The 17,766-nt window shown below is 32.3% G+C and overlaps 1 protein-coding gene across 1 annotated transcript; it reads left to right on the top strand.

Annotated features, from left to right (window-relative positions):
- The first annotated feature begins 229 nt into the window (after nt 1–229).
- LOC118182234 (acyl carrier protein, mitochondrial-like) lies at nt 230–17,240 on the top strand. Its single transcript, XM_035351560.2, has 4 exons — nt 230–422; nt 1,310–1,435; nt 10,419–10,613; nt 17,053–17,240. The coding sequence occupies exons 1-3, from the start codon at nt 246–248 to the stop codon at nt 10,599–10,601; spliced, it is 486 nt and encodes a 161-aa protein (XP_035207451.1). The 5' UTR covers nt 230–245; the 3' UTR covers nt 10,602–10,613; nt 17,053–17,240.
- The last annotated feature ends 526 nt before the right edge of the window (nt 17,241–17,766 follow it).

Genomic DNA, 17,766 nt, shown 5'->3' with positions numbered 1-17,766 from the left:
GTATAAAGGGGCCGTTTCTTCGAACGTAAAAAGTAGCTTTAATATCTAATTACAAGTGTAAAAAAGAATAATTTTCATACTGATTTACATCTGTTTTGAACTAGTTAATTTACAGAAATATACTTACATGTATGGATATGATGTGTTGATAAATTTATACTCCTTAGAATGGCTTGCATTTGTTTTAACTACTTAAGTTCTTTTTGACCTTCAACAATCTGGCAACATATTTTATTGCTACAATAATGGCGTCTGCAATTTGTCGCGTTCGGTGTGCGGCTAGTACATTATTTAGTTCTACATATAAGAAAATTTCATATTTTCCCAAAAATCCTTCAAGAACTTATTTAGTCCCATGCTTCAATTCATTTCTAATATTAAATTCTAACAAGGAACCTGGTCATACATGTGTTAAAAATAAGGTAAAGGTTAAACTGGGTTATTCGGCGAATTTTCTCTGATTTTTTATGGTTGGAAAATGTACGAATTAGAAGAATTTAAATTTTGGTTTCGATGATAGTTACGAATAGAACATGTTCCATATTCATACTAGTGTCAAATATGTCGGTTATGGTTGTTTGCTGTGTGGTGAAGTACTGAAATTTATGCATTTAAACTACACTCAGAAAGTATCATCGCGTATCATTTTAGTGTTCTAATAACTTTTAGAACTTGAATCGGGTAAAATTTCATCAACTTTATTAGCATTATGGGAGATTCATCAATCATTATAGCTTAAAAATCTTAAAATTACAATTAGAAAATGATGAATCAAAATCATGAAATCTTAAATTGCAATTAGAGTTTTATCTGTGTAAAAATAAATCCGTTTTTCTAAAATTTTGTCATTGCTAAATTCTAACAGACAGTGAGTAACTGTAAACTGAATATGCTGAAAATAAAATAGGGGTTAATTTCAAGAGTTTTTTTTTAATGAATTATTTTTATTTTTTGAAATTATGAGTTCTTTTCAACACATTGTATTACTGGTTTTACTTTTATCAATATCTGAAGCAACTAGTGTTTTAAAACTGAAGTGTTGCATTATATAGTCTTTTCTATTATAAGATTCAAGTTTCTTATTATCAAGAAGATAACAAATTTCAAAATGTAGAACTGTCTGAAATAACTTGCATTACGTACTTTTTTAACGTTATGAATATGTTGACAGATTTATTTATTTTGGTATTTTATTTTTATTGAAAGCTGTGAATATTTAAAAATATGTTGACGTTTATGTAGTGTATGTAAAAGACAGGTATGCATTTTGTTGTAATTGCAAAGTGTATTGAAATTTTTATTTTTTTAGGCTATCCTAAGCTATGATTTATCTATATCCAGAAATTTTTGTGTTGATGCAAAACTTACCAAAGAAGAGATAACTGAAAAAGTTATGCATATTTGCAAGTCATTTGATAAAATTCCTTCGGACAAGGTAAGATCTGTGTATTATAAAAGACTGAATTGCACTCTGATTAAAACTGTGTTTGAAGACTTTAATTGCTTAAATGATATTTCAAGTGGAAAACATTAACAGAGCTTTTTAAGTTTTTCAGTATTTAAAAGATGACAAAAAACACAAAACAATCCAAAGAACAATACATGCCCAAAATGGGGGGGGGGGGCTTGCTTTTTTCTCCTTAATGCTACAATCAAGCTTGTGTAAACATTAGATGAACTTGTTTTTTTTTCTACGCCTTTCAGCTGGTTTGTACCAGAGCCAGGTGAAAGAATGAGAAATAATTGTTTTCTTCAATTTTTGGTGTTTAAGTTTTTTGTTTCCTTAATCAAATCGATGATGATTGTGTGTTTGGGAGAAATACCAGCTTACCTATAGAACCTCGTTTGCAATTTTTAGGCTAGGTGACCAAAATATGTCGCCAAGCCATGGAAAAGCAGTTAAAATTGAAAATAGAAGTTAGAATGTACATGTTAAGCAGCCAAATTTAAAATATAAATTTAGGATATATATTCAAACAGTAAAATTGAAAATGCATAAGTACATAGAGGGATAGTTTAACCAGTAGAAGTGAAAATGCAAGTTTACAATTGGGAAAGCAGTTAAAATTGAAAATACAAGTTAGAATGCATGTTTTAAGCAGAAAAATGTAACATGGAAATTTAGAATATATGTTTAAACAGTAAACAATAAAATTCAAAATACATACGTGGAGGCATAATTTAAGCAGTGATGTGTCAAATACAATTAAAAACACAAGTTAGAGTGCATGGTTTAAGCAGAAACATTTAAAATACAAATTCGGAATGTATCTTTAAACAGTAAAATTGAAAATGCATAAGTACATGCAGACATATTGAGAAGAGTAATATTGAGAATAGAAGTTTTAAGCTATAAATTTTAATATAGAAGTTCAGAATACATGTTTAAATTAAAAATAAAGGAAGGAATTTTTATGTAATTTTTACATCTGTGCATCATGGAAAATTCTCGAAACTATCCCAATAATTCTGAGCATATATGACTTATTGCTAATAAATATAGTATTTCATGCCACGGTACATAAATATTTTGTAAGCCACATATTTCAAATGTCTTCTTTTCGTCTCAGCCATGGCTGTTGAATTTTGAGCTTATTTCAAATACAAGGGAAATCAAAACTAATGTTACAAAAAGAAAACTTACTTGTAACTACTATAATGAACTTGTTTCACAAATGCAGGTATAATATGATTGTTTAATTCTCCAAATTTCTATGGACTTGCACAGACACTGTAGAAGTTTATATGATAGTTTACTTCTTGACTTCTTGCTACACATGTATATGCATCCATTATATTCAAATTGCTAACTGTAGGACCTATAAAGACTATATCAATTGACTTATTGTTTTGCCTTAAATTTCTTAATAAAGTAACACCAACTGAGAGGAAAGAATAAAATAAAATGTTTTTTTATTTAATCTTCAGCCTAATGGTCTGAAATCCTTTATTTAACCTGCTTCCTTTGAAAATCTAAGAATAACTGCTGATCTTGACATAAATGAAAAAGGAACAGCCTATTCGCTACACCAGGTTTTTCTAAAGTCATCCTACTATTCAAAAATTAAAACTTTAAATTTCCCAGTAACACTCTCCGAATCTTGTCAACAATGCTTAAGACGGATGGCATCATAATCAGAAAATATAAGAAAATTGGAATAAAAGAAATTAAACAAACCAGTTCATGGAGAAGAAACTTCTTCTGCTGCCTCTATGAAGAAAATAACATTTTTCAGTTTAAAATACTTGGGAATGCAACAGGATTGCTGAGATAGAGTATTCTAGAATTTGCTGAATTATGATAAACACAACCATCCGAAAAGTGCGCCAAACCAAAAAATCGGCAATGGGGTCCTATATTTGAGCTGTGCGAAAACAATTGCCCTAAATTTTGAAAGTGTGTAATAAAGCAGGACTATTTTTACTTTTAGTGAGTAGCATGGGCAATTGAATGAATGCTAGTGAATATATACACATGCATTACGTGCATAAGTAATTACATCATCGTAATTCTTATGCATGATGTAAGTGATGAAAGTTGTTAATTTTGAGTATTTAAAGATATTCAGTGCTGTATGTATACAATGGATGAGAAAAGTATTGGCGGTTGCTTATATTTAAATACAGTCAAAAGTCGTTAATCCAGACTCATCGGGACTTCGGCGATTCCGGATTATCGATTTTTCCGGATTATAGATCATCAGTTTAAATCTGGTAGGATGGCATGCAGAAATTATAAAATTAAAAATATGAAACCATAATTTATGAAATAAAGAACAATTATGATCTAAAGGGTATCAAAATTTACAAAAAGAAAAAGCTTAATATTTATTTGTTTACTTTATTAAACATTTCTTTCAATGTAAGTTGTTTAAGTTGCTTCGTTTCATGCGATAATACTTTCTCTTTAATTCTATTAAACAGACATAATTTCTTGTTTAGTTACAAAGTTCCGCTGTTCAAGTCCTATAATAGCTGTGTCAAGAATACCGACTAATTTGTCAAACGAAATTTTTTCGTTTTCAATAACCTCCGTGTCACCATCAGAAGCGAGTTATAATGACGAGGAACTTGATTTAAATCATATCAAACATGGAGTACATCGAGATGAAATACTACATTTAGTAAGGAATTATAAGCCAAATAAAATAAAAACATCTGCCCTGAAGATAAGGATAGTGCTGACAGATCAACTTCCAATTCATTGCACGCCACGTCGTTTCCCTCCCCCCGCAGAGCAGTGTGAAATTGATAAACATATTTCGAAATGATTAGATAATCAAAGGATATGACTTTATCCATTTTTTGCAGCAATTCCACTTTCTGTTTAATGGACTTCGAAACATACTTTCGCCTTGTAGATCCTTTACATATTAGTAAATATATATCGGAAATTCTATTTGACATAATCGAAAGTTCAAGCTTACTTTTATAAAATTGCTCTAAAGGTCTGCAAAAAATAATAAGCCAGATCCAACCCAAAGATTAAGGAACAACGCAATCTGTAACATTAACTGAATTAGATAATTTTAGCTTAGCTTATACCGTCCGTTATACAATAAATATACATTTGTAAACATATTATGCGCATGTGCACACGTATATTCGCAGCCGTAAAGGTCTTACGCGCACGCATAAATGCCTATGCGCATGCGTCACAGCGACGCATCTGCAGAAAGTTTGTAGCTTTGAGGTCCGGATTATAGATCGTTCCGGATTATGGGTGTCCGAATTAACGACTTTTGACTGTATATTACTTATCTAAGGAAATGAGCACTAATTCAAGCAGTGTGTAATGGAATAGAAAGACAACAAAAACTCAAATGTAATGAAACTGTTATTTTAATATGCCATTGAGAAATAAAAGGGAAACAAAACATAAATGTTTAATAATTAATGGCAAAATCGTCCCAACATGTGGGACAAAAAGGAGATATTTAATACTTTGTATTCATACCTTTTGCATTTAAGACTGCTTGCAGTATGTTCTTCATTGATAAAATCATAGTTGTATCATTATATATTTTTTGGCGTTCTTGCAGGAGTATTTGCTTAGGCTCCTCTTTAGATAAATATTTTTTGTTTCCAGGCGATTAGGTCCAATTGATGCCATAAATTTTCAGTTGGTTTTAAGTCTGGTGTCTGAAGTGGAGTTTTTGACTGACGAGGCTTATTTTAAAGTAACCATTGTTTCATACACTGTATGCTTGGGGTCAGTATCTTTCTGGTTACTTCCTTATTATAGTGGCCCCTAGCCTTACACAGCTATGATTTCACCAAACATATAAAGTGCAAATGTAAAAATAAAAATACACAGTATATAATAGTAACAACAATACCTAGATGTTATATGCTAAAAATATTTTTAGTAATCACTTAAGTGACTGTAACCATCTTCTTTAAGTTGCTATGTTTTATATTTCTTACGGCAGTCGCAATAGATCGTTCATCCATCTTGCACATGCTGAATAATTTTCTTCATTAATGTACTAGCATTTGTATTCTAGATTTGAATGACAAAGTGCTCCCATCTTTCCAGCATATTTCTCCAAAAATCCACTGTTCTTTTGTCAAATGAACAAACTATTGTAAATTTCTATTTTAATGGGGCTGACAATTAGCCCATTGATTCTTTGTATCAGATGTAGGGAATATCGATACTCTTCTGCTGCTGGGATTGGATTCAGAAACAATGTGTGTGTGTACATGCTCACATTTATGTACATTCACAATTACAAATGTATGCAGGAATGTTATACATGCATGAAGGAACACAATCATCCGTACATACATGTATACATACATACATTTCTGAATCTGGCCCTAATAATAGAAGAGTGCTGGAACATTTCCTTCATGTGATTGTTAAAATATTAAGCTGCTTGTCACAACATTTGAAGGACGTCAGCTTTTCTGCCCAAGAATACATAAATCTATCTACCTCTTTATTTGGTAAATTGAAGATTTTTAACTGCATGCTCACAAAAAGGCAAGGAGTATTTTTAAAAAACCAATGCAAATTCAAAAATCTTTAGCAAAAATGAAACATGATGCTAATATAAGAACACATGGTGAGATATCTTGTCTTATCAGCAGTTCAATCTTGGGAGTTGTCATAATAAGGAAGTATCTTCTGTTGAAACACAAATGATGTCCACAAACCAAAGTTTTGAGCACTTGCCTTTAAGTTACAGTGGCAGTATGTCAATGCACTTAGTTCTGTCGTTTTAATATCAATTAAGTAGAGGTCACCAACTCCATTTGCTGCCATACAGCCCCAAACTAAGATGCTCCTTTTTCTCTGTTTCAGAGTAGGTGTTACATTTTGCGTTTAAAACTCAGTATTTGCCTTACTGCGTACATATATTCTAGCACTCTAAAAAGTGTTGAATTCTGTTTTGTCTGAGAATATGACTATGAACTATGAGAATATGCCAAAATTCTGCTGGTTGATTAACATTAGCTTTTGAAAAGGTCAGTCTTTTTCTCTTGTTCCTGAAACAAAAGTGTCTCTCTCCCTGTTCTTTTATAATAATCACTTTGTAAAATTTAATGTTCATATAAAACATATTTAATGTCAATGCACTAAATTTTTTTGACATATTTCATCACTTTTCAGTTTTACTGGGGTGTATCTATTTTGAGGTTTTTCTTGATTTCTCTGCTGTTGAATTTTTCCTTTGTGGAAGATATTTGAGGCCACCCAGTTCTAACCTTCATTTCTACTGAATCTGTTTCTTGAAATTTTTTCACTACACTTCTAACAGTAAGTAATGTTTAGTTGCTCTCCCATAACGCAATATATTAAGCCTTCATTTCTAAGATAAATAATATTTTTAATACTGCAATACAAAGTCCGCAATCCGGATGTCCATTATCCGGAATGATCTATAATCTGGCCTCAAAGACACAAACTTTTTTTTTTGTATGCTTTACACATGTGCATTGAGAGGATGTGTCTCCAGATACGTTAAAAAATGTTTGCCGTAATTTATGGACAGCTTCCATATTTCATGGTGCAGACGATGATGATGATAGCCGCGAATTTGAAGGTTTTCGGACTTTGCAAACTAAAGCTGAAACTTTCCAGTTATTGGATTTTGCGGATTAAAGAAATGTGGAGAAGCGGTAATAAATGAAGATGATATAATGAAAGTTTTTCATTGCGACAACAATGCCCCAATCATCAATCAATTAACGGACAGCGAAATCTGTAGTAAGGTTCAAGATCCAAAAAATACCACTTCCGATAGTGAAGAAAGTGACAGAGAGGTTATTGAAAACGAAAAAATTTCGAATGACAAGTTAGTCGGTATTCTCAACACAGCAATTGCAGGACTTGAACAGTGGAACTTCGTAACTGAACAAGAAATTATGTCTGTTTATAGAATTAAAGAGTAAGTATTAGCACAAAAAATGAAGCAACTTAAACAACTTGCATTGAAAGAAATGTTTAATAAAGTAAACAAATAAATATTAAGCTTCTTGTTTTGGAAATTTTGATACCCTTTAGATCATAATTGCTCTTTATTTCATATTTTTAATTGTATAATTTCTGCATGTCATCTTACCAGATTTAAATTGATGATCTATAATCCGGAAAAACCCCTAATCTGGAATCGCCGAAGTTCCGATGAGTCCGGTTTATGAACTTTGTACTGTAATGTTTGACTCCAATTTTCAAGGCAGTTGTTTTCCCTCAGCCTTCAAAAAATTATTTAAGGATTTTGAAGTAAATTCTTAAATAATTTTTGTTATAATGTTCACGTGGCAAATACCCACATGGAAGAAAGTGCATATGTGTATAAAAACCCACACTGTTAATAGCCTACAATGATAAAAGTCCACACTGATTAAACCCCATGCTGATAAAAAGGACACATGGTTTTTTTAAATATAAAATGTATTTATGGTTTTGATTGTAATAAAAGGAGTATTTGAGTCTAATTTTTGATGTCACAAAATTATGTCTATTTATATATCTGGTTGTAATGAAAGTTTTCGGTTAATCTTTGGATTATGGTAACTTGGCGATTTTTTGGCGAAAATTTGGCGACCAACCCTGCTACAGTAACCTGCTAGTTTTTGTTTGGACGCCATTTTGTTTTCACGAAGTAAAGGCTTTTTTTTTTTACTCAACATTTTTTTCCAACAATCTGCTAGCTGAATTACGCTTATGCTAGAACTTTTATGGAACATAAGTGCTTAATCATGACAAAGATTAGGTGTGAAATTGGGAGAAAGTGCAGAATCGCAAATTGCTTGCCGCAAATTTTTAAGAATTCCACATACACAGTATCCATGTACACGTCAACCTATTTTCACTTAAAAAAAATCCCAGAATTGCACAAAAATGGCATTGCGCACACTCTTGACTTTATCCATGTACACTGCTAAAGTCCTAGCTAGTAACTTTTATTGCCTTACCAAAATGTCGCCAAACTACCTGTTACCATATTCCAAAGATTAGCCAAGTTTTCTGCCAAGCAGCATTCTTAATAAAGTTAGGGGGGGACCTAAAAGCAGTATCTTTAATGCACGTTGTAATCACAACCCAAATCTATGATTTTCTGGGAATGTTTTGGTAGTTTTTCAATGCCTTCAACCAGAAACTTGGTGACCACAAGTCCAAAAACAAATCGATCTCATTTCGGACATCCTGTGGCAAATGGAAGATAGCGCCAGTAGATGTACCGGCAGGTGTGCAAAAAGGTAGAATTCCAAAAAAGCGATGTCGTGGCTATATGGTGGGTGTCACAAAAGATCCCATTCGAGTCCATACAGATACAGTATTCAGCCAGTGAATGCAGACACATGTAATCTTGCATTATCTTGGTGGAACATTACCTTTTTGTGCCAGAACTCAGTTTGACTTTTTCCTTGATATCAGTGTCAACATGAAGAGCATTTCGTTGTACACCTCATGTGGAGGTTTCACCTTTTTCTCAATACTCTTTTTCATACAAGTTATAATTAGGTCTAGAATTTTGTCATTGCGTTGATATTCGAGGGGATTAGTGCAGCCTGGAACACGTTTGTCCTTATCTACTAGAATTAGCTTGTACGGGAGCCAACGATTGAACTTGTACATGAAGTTTGTATGATGCATAGTGCAACTAATGGACATGGCACTAACATCATTAGTAAGCTCTTTAGTGGTTGCATACTGATCTTCTTCCACAAGTTCTTGCAGGCGGGCCTCATCAACATCAGTAAGCCGGCCAAAGCACTCTGCTTCTTGAATGTCATAGTCCTTGTTTTTTTACCTTTTGATGATGACCTTCGCAGTGTCATATGATACATTAGTACCTAAAACTCTACATGTCATTTTGGCATGTCATTTCAGAAAAAGTCAGATTTTGTGTCAAAGTACCTGTATTAGAACAATGCTATATGTAAATCTAATAAGTTGCGCTTTAAAGACGGGGGAAAACTCAAGTAGAATTTTGTCAATTGGCCCAGTAGAACGGGAGCTATAGAACTGTCCTCCCCTTTTTTGTGTGCAGTGTACATTACAAGTACAGTAATTTACACTTATTCAAGTACAGTAGTTCTCTTCTAGAACATTGTCATGAAGCTCCAAACTTTGAATTTTGGCCTGAATTTCTTGTGCCTGTAATTCGTGTAGAACTATTGGACATATCTAGCAGTAGAACTCTTTTGAATGTGCACTTTTCTTCTCTATTCCAGCTTCCTTCTCTGCCACCTTATAATACATTCATACACAGCTAGCTATCAGTGACTTTATCTAATCACTTTTTCACCAAATCTTGACTTCTTGCAGATTATTGTACTCTGATCACTCTTTTCATACCATTTGGGCATCTATCTTCTGTCTGTAGAAAGCCCTTGAAATTCTTCACTTTTTTTTTTCCTTCTTACACATGTCTTAGGGATCAAAATGTTATGCCCTGTAATTCTATTATTAAACCAAGTGTTGATTAAATACTGAAGAAACAGAAAGTTGTTTAAAAAAAAACTGTTAAGAGTGACAAAAAGCTATAAAAATTATTTATTAAATTATTTATTATTAAATTAATTATTTTATTTTATAAAAATTATTTATTATGTCTATTATAATATATTACATATTGAATTATGAGGACTCTAAACAGACATAGACTTATCTGTCTACTGTCTGTATACTTTATTTGAGTTGTACTCTAGCTGGACGATTGACAGTAAGTTTGATTTGCGATCTTAACTAGGGCTTGCATTACAAACATTCCAGAAAATAATGTTAGTTAGTTTACTATGTAATGTGATGCTAAATGACCTTGCCTTTTTATATTTTGATGTTGTCAGCTATGATATGTATTTGTAAAATTAAATACAAGTATTTATTGTGCTATTCATTGGTTCCTTGTGGATGTGTATATTTCTCCCTCTTGGTAATTAATATTATTTTCCATTTTCAGTTAACTCTAGAGTCTCACTTCATGAATGATTTAGGGTTAGACAGTCTTGATCATGTTGAACTAATTATGAATGTTGAAGATGATTTCAACTTTGAAATACCTGATGCAGATGCAGAAAAATTATTGAGGCCCAAAGATATTGTAGAATATGTAGCTCAAAAAACCCAGTCCAGTTCCAAATAGTAGTAAAAATTGGTAAGTTAATGATTAAAAGTTTCTAAGAATTTTTGCCACTCTTGGAAGCATTATGAAATGAGAAATTGCATGTTTAACTGTAAATAGTGTTTGTTAAATTTTTCTTGAATTGGTGACCAATGTAAATGGCTCAAAATCTAACCTTGAAGATGGCAACTCTGATGATACCTAAAGCTCCATGAGGGAAAAAATAAATTAAAATATACAAGAAGTAAATAAGTAAATAAAGATAAATGAAAACTATGTTTTACAAGAATAATCTCAGATTACTCAGCAGGCATAAAACTGTTGATATCATTTAACAGTGCTGAAATCATATGCATCTTTTTATATAATTACCATGACAAATTTAATGAAATAGAAATTTTCATGATGACCGCAGTGGTCAATGCGATGCTGATATTTATTTCGCATTTTGCACATGGCATCTCATATGAAGAACAATAATATTGCATTTGCATGCAGCTTGCAGTTCTGTTCTGGCAGCTGTGAATTTGTCTTCACTGAAGCAACAGAAAATCTAGCAGGGAAAATTCCTTGATTGATTTTTCTTCCCACTTTCTTTCCAATGATGTCATTATGCAGTTATCCGCGACATGATATAATCAGGCTACCACATTTGTTTCTGTAGCTTTTACATTTGATGATTAGTGCCTCGTTAACAGAAAAGTAGCAATTTTTTCGTATTCAGTTTTATTTTGTTTTTTAAATGAAAGTTCCAAGTTTAAAACTGATAGTATGTTGCAGATAAAATAGTAAATCGAATGTATACACGTCACGTCTATCAATAAATTTTTTTCATAATTTATATTAACAAAATTAAAAAAAAAACTTATGAATAGAAAAATTAAAAAAAATGAGGATATGCATAAAATTTTTCCATCTTCTTGCCATTGCAATGCTGAAACAGATAATTTTTTTCTAAATGCAAGAAAATAATTTGCATGATCGACCAAGATATAACAGATTTTATTCACGTGATTTATGAAAGATGGGACAGGTAATATTTAAAGGCATGCCAAACCTTAAATTTTCTTGAATCTAAATCCTAAAAGGTTCTTAAATCATTTGAATCAAATCTCTTAAACCTTTTGCATAAGAATGAGAAGAAAGGGGGAAGAATAGGGAGGGGGGAAAACTGTGGAATAAATGCTGAATATTTTTAATTAAATCAAAGTTTTAAATCAGTATTTAATGAAAAATGAACATAAAAATATAGTTTTTTAAACTCATATTTTAGAAGAAAATGCAAGTGAAATTTGATTAATGAATTTAAGCATTAAAGGTGGATCCTGAGGTATGTCTAGAAAATTAAAGGAATTAGAGAATGCAGTTAACATTTCTTAGGTTAGGACTCAAATAATGAAAAAATTTTGAATCTCAGCTCTTTTTCAAAGTTCATGGGATTTTAGCATTTGATTGACCTCTTCCCTTGTAATTTTTCTTCAGAGCTCATAAGGCTAAAAAAAAAAAAATAGCGGCCGAGCGGTAAAGTCGCTGAACACTGGTAGTTCGGTCCGAGGTTCGAATCCCGCGAACGGGCTGGCTGCATGGGTGTTTTCGTGGTTTTCCCCATGTGTAACGTGTATACGAGCCAGTTTCCCTTAGAAAGTCCTCCACGAAAGGCATCCCTCCTCTTAGGCAGATAGCCCTAGTGTGCTTTGCCATAATTAAATACACACCATAAGGCTAAAAGTATTAGAAGGATTACAATTTTAAAACTGGCAAAAAATATTAAAATGTGTGTAAAGTTATAAAAATTAGCATAACATAATTAATTGCAGTCTAAAAAGTTAGTCTAGTAGTGCCTTAGTGAAGAGCTTATTAAAAAATTTAAAAAAGTAATTATAGTGAACAATTATATAGAGTATGTGTTTCTGGGTCCTAAACCTTGTTTTCAATATTTTGTATTACACTCTCCAGTAGAAATTTTACATTCATGTAAACCATTTCAGTGCTCAAATGCATATGGACTATCATTATCTGTGACATCTTGTCATTTATCAGCTAGTTGTATGATTTTTGTCTATATAACTAAAACACCAGGGCAGAATTTATTTGAAGATTGTTGCCCTTTTCCAAGAAGTGAGGGAATTATTTCTTTAGCATGTTATGGAACACCATTTTTCTCTTTCATTGATATGCACAAAATTTCCAAATTTGGTTAGATGAAGTGTTCTAAACTCTGCTGGTTTAACCCGGTAGCACTCGCGCGGGGTGACTGAGTCACCCCAGCCTCATAAAACCTTTCATTCTGGAATTTCTATTTATCCGCTATGAATCAGCCCTTCAGTAGCTAACTTTTAAACGGTTTTCTTTCAATAGCACCTGCCAGCAGCAGGTGTTTTTCTTTTGTTGGGGAGGAGCAATCATTTCTTGGAACGCTACATGCAACTGGGGTAACCTGGGAACCCCCGTGACCAGATTTGTTCTGAAATTTCTCACTTTAGCTTCTTGCTTGCATAGATTGTGCATGTGTGCTATACTGTAGTCGTTCGAAAATGGCTCTCAAACGAAAAATGACAGATTATGAAAAAGAAATGGAACACTTGAGAATGTTATTGGATACTGTGGAAACTTCCGATGAAGAAATGGATACTGCTAGTGAAAATGAAGTAGATCAAGAAATTTATAGCAGTCATGACAGCGACAGTGAGTTTGAAGCTGAAAATAAAACGCTTGAATCTAATGAAAAAAGTGACAGTTATATAGGAAAAAATAAAACAGTTTGGAAGAAAAGTAAACCGAATCAGAAGGTAAGAACCAGTTCCTGTAATATTATAACCCACTTACCAGGTCTGAAATCAGTTGCAATAAGTATTATGGAACCAATTGAAAGTTGGGAACTTTTTATGGATTTCAATATTATAAAAAATATTGTGGACTGCACCAATATTTTTATTGATAAAATATCCGAAAATTTTCAACGGAGTCGAGATGCTAGGCATACAGATGAAGTGGAGATGAGAGCACTGTTTGGTCTTTTATATTTATGCGGATTGCATAAATCTTCTCATGCTAATGCAAAAGACTTGTGGGACGCTGATGGCACCGGAATTGAATTATTCCGAAAGACAATGTCTTACAAACGATTCACTTTTCTTCTAAGGTGCTTGAGATTAGACAATGTAAACGATCGCGAAGCTCGAAGACAGTTGGATAAGCTGGCAGCTGTGAGAGATTTCTTCAGCGATTTCAATAAAAAATGTCAAGAAATATATTCAGTTAGTGAATATGTTACAATAGATGAAAAGTTGGAGAAATTTCGTGGCCGATGTGCTTTTCGCCAGTATATGCCGAAAAAGCCGGCAAAATATGGAATTAAATTATTTGCCGTAGTCGATGCCAGGACATATTATACATATAATATGGAAATTTATGCGGGGAAACAATCGGATGGTCCTTTCAAAGTTGATTATTCGCCATCTGAGATCGTAAAACGACTTTGTGCTCCATTATTTGGATCTGGGAGGAATATAACCATGGATAATTGGTATACAAGTTACCCGCTAGCAAAAGAGCTCCTATCAAAGAAACTCACTGTAGTGGGAACTTTGAAGAAAAATAAAGCTGTAATTCCTGCTGAATTTTTAGAAACAAAGAAAAGAGAAGTATATTCTTCCATGTTTGGATTCCAAAAAGACATGACATTAGTATCATATGTTCCAAAGAAATCGAAATGTGTAGTTCTTCTGTCTACAATGCATCATGATGACACGATAGATGAAAACTCTGAACAAAGTAAGCCAGAAATAATCCATTTCTACAATGGAACGAAAGGAGGAGTAGATACTGTTGATGAAATGTCTACGCTTTATTCAACAGCTAGGAAAACAAACAGGTGGCCTATGGTGATTTTTTACTGTGTTTTGAACGTGGCTGGTATAAACGCGCGAGTGTCACTTATGTCTACTAAAAATCCTCCCTTGCAGTATAAAAGTAGACGAATGTTTTTGAAAACATTGGCATTATCTCTCGTAAACCCACAAATAAAGAGGAGATCAAATATGCAAATGTTACCCAGAGAATTACGAGAGAAAATGAATCAGAATTTCTCAACAGAAAGGAATGCCGTTTCTGAAGAGAACTTGCCAAAGAGAATGAAGCTTGGTAAAGGACGATGTACAATATGTCCTCGAGCTAAGGACAAAAAAACAACAATTTCTTGTATGAAATGCCAAAATTTTACTTGCAAGGATCACTCTAATTATGTTTGTGACAAATGTGTTTAAAATTCAATAAAGGTATGTAACTGATTTTTATTTTGTAATTGAGTAAGTTTTTTCCTATAAACATTAGTAGTAGAAATTAACGTAAATATATTTTCAAATTAATATTCATGCTTTAGAATATACTAAAAAACTGTATTTTATACCTTTTCAATTTATTTGCACTTAAGTTTATATGTGTATATTGAATTAAGCTTAAATTTATCGGTGGGGTTATACAGGTACCCCGCGCGACCAAAATGTGCTCTGTTTAGCGCGCGCCTTCCACCGGGTTAATGTAAGCAGCTTCATTTATATTTATTCATATGCATTCCCTTCGGTAAATCTGGCTAGGCACAAAGGGCTCCTGTCTACACTGCAGACACTTTTGAACTTTGATAAGATATCTAGTTATTGAAAGAATATCAAATTTATATGCATTGGCAGTTAAAGCAAATGCTACAATTGTTCTAAGATGGTAGCATTTGTGTAGGCAAACAGATCTAGTGGTAATGGGGAGCTTCAAGAACACTGGTCAGGTCACAAAAGATATTGCTGAGGCTTCATCTCATCATATTGATGATTGCTGCAATCTGAAGAGGTTAGAGCAGTAGCATGCTTCTTTGATGATATCTTTAAAGCTGCTGGTGAGGAACTAGTAAATGAAACTGGAGTCTTTAGTTTCAGTGCAAGCTTATTGATTAAGAAGGATCACGGGCAAATAATGGGAGGAGATTAATTTTATGAGCAAACAATAATTAAATGAGATGAATTAGTTAAAAAATACTAAAATAATTAAGAGAAGAAAATTAATCCGTTAAATTAAGTGCCACTCTTAGGTACAAAAAATTGAAGAAAGGTAACATTTTAGAGCGGCAGCATTTGTTGATGACTCTCTAAAATACTGACTACTCAAAATGCTACTTGTCTTTCACATGCACTGAGATATTTTGCCATTCAGGTTACCTTGTACCTGAATTCTTTTTGTGCAGATTCTGAAAAATTGTTTTTGACCTTTTTCTTTTGAGCATTGAATATGTTGAGGTCTGGTATGTTCAGGCTGTTAACTTTTCTGATGGAATGATTTATGGAATGTTTGGGTAATTTTTATGATGAATTCCGTGATGGTTAGAGTGCTAAATTCCTTCTGAATTATTGTATTCCAAAGGCAAATAAATAAAAGGCATTTGGTAGCATGTCTGATAGTAGCATTTTTCACTGTTTAAATTTTAGTAAATTAAAGTTACTATATTCCCAGACAAGGTAAACACAACTTAATATGGGACATTACATGGTTTTATAAATGAGTAATTTGTGATCATTAACTGTATCATTGTTTTGAGCAATTTGGGAAACGTGAATATAGCTTTTGTTGGCTCGAAAACTTGGAAATAACATGTTTTATATAGGGCTTCCATGTCAGATTATCAAGGATAATGCCGAGATATTTTCATATGTGAAATTCTTTTTTAAATGACTTTTTTTGGAAGTCAGTTGGCCAGTCATTATGTGCATACAGACCCAAAGCCATTTATGTCCACAGCAGAAAAATTTTGATACTTTATTGTTATCGGAACCAGATTCAGAAATGTAGGTATGTATTATATATATATGTACATATGTATGCATACACACACACACAGACGCACATACATACATTTCCGAAGCCAGTCTTGATAATAAAAAAGTACAAATTCTCGGTAATTGTGGAAAGTTTTAGAAGATAGTACAAGTCTTCATCCTACAGAAAGAAATTTTTATTATTAACCTTAAGCAGGATTTTAGATCCGTCATGAAGATCGTTATTTTGTATAATTGACTTTATTAACTGAGTTTGTATAATTACTTATTTTAGTCTGTATTTTTATAAACTTATGTTCATTAAGATGATATTCGCATTATTAAAGAAAGTAAGAAAGCAAAATATCTTAAATTATAAGCTAATCTATGCCAAGTAGCAAAACTTCTGATGACCGGATAAAGCCGGTCATAAAACTCAGAGGGTTAAAATAAACTAATCCACCTTCAAAATTATTCAGTTTAATATCATTGTTATGTATCTTGAGTGAAGCTAGGGTAAATAAGATTAAAGACATTAATACAAAATGTAGAGAGTGAAATTATAATTTTGACTTTCCTTTCTTTTTTAATATATAAGTATCTAAAAAGATAAAAAAGAAATTTGGCATTTTTTATATTTAAACTAAAAAGGAATTATTTTTTTCTTCCAGTACGCAGAAAAATGTGATATGTCAATTTCCACAGCAGAAGCTTCAAGGGTATCATCAATTCGAAAGCTGTCAAGAAAATTGCTGGTGCAAAATACATGGGTTGCAAACCTGTTTCTTTTGTAGTTATCATCATAAAAATGTTTTCTGTAGATATTTTCAATTGAACTGATTAAAAGTAGTTTTTCTAATTGTTTTCATTTTTGAAAAAGGTTGAGTTTTGGCACATCATGTCATTTAGTATGGCAATTTATGACATTTGTGTTCATACATGTTCATGTTAATATTTCTTTTTATAATGCGAGACTTTTATAAACACTGTAAATTTTCTTTATTCAATGTGCTGTTTTATATCAAATATGAAAGGAATAAATTGGAGAGAATGTATATTATTTCTGTTCAACATTTTAATATTTAAGCCCTACATTTAACTTTTTTAATATATGTGTACATGTATTATCTAAATTTTTTTATACTTGTAAAATTATTTGAAGGACCTTTTTCACACCTCATTTTGTCTAAGTTCCAAAATATAAGATCCATTAATATATTAACTATAATTTTTGTTATTCTGCCACTCTGAAATATACCTTTAAAACGACTTATAAGCTTAAAATTCAACAACTGGGAATTTTTAAGGACTTGATCTTTAAGAATGTGTAAGATTTGTAAGTTATTTGTAGTTAGTTTTATTTACCTTTCTGAAATTCACAGATC

Source organism: Stegodyphus dumicola, chromosome 2 (genome assembly GCF_044657685.1).
Source record: "Stegodyphus dumicola isolate Sdum_Otavi_A_Nest chromosome 2, ASM4465768v1".
NCBI classification, from domain to species: domain Eukaryota; kingdom Metazoa; phylum Arthropoda; class Arachnida; order Araneae; family Eresidae; genus Stegodyphus; species Stegodyphus dumicola.
This window is presented reverse-complemented; position numbering and strand designations above follow the sequence as displayed.

Excerpts from the sequence above, each read along its gene's own strand:
- LOC118182234 (XM_035351560.2), top strand. The coding sequence starts at position 246 with ATGGCGTCTGCAATTTGTCGCGTTCGGTGTGCGGCTAGTACATTATTT. Across the intron at positions 423-1,309 it reads ATACATGTGTTAAAAATAAG|GCTATCCTAAGCTATGATTT; the intron begins GTAAAGGTTAAA and ends TTATTTTTTTAG. Across the intron at positions 1,436-10,418 it reads ATAAAATTCCTTCGGACAAG|TTAACTCTAGAGTCTCACTT; the intron begins GTAAGATCTGTG and ends TTCCATTTTCAG.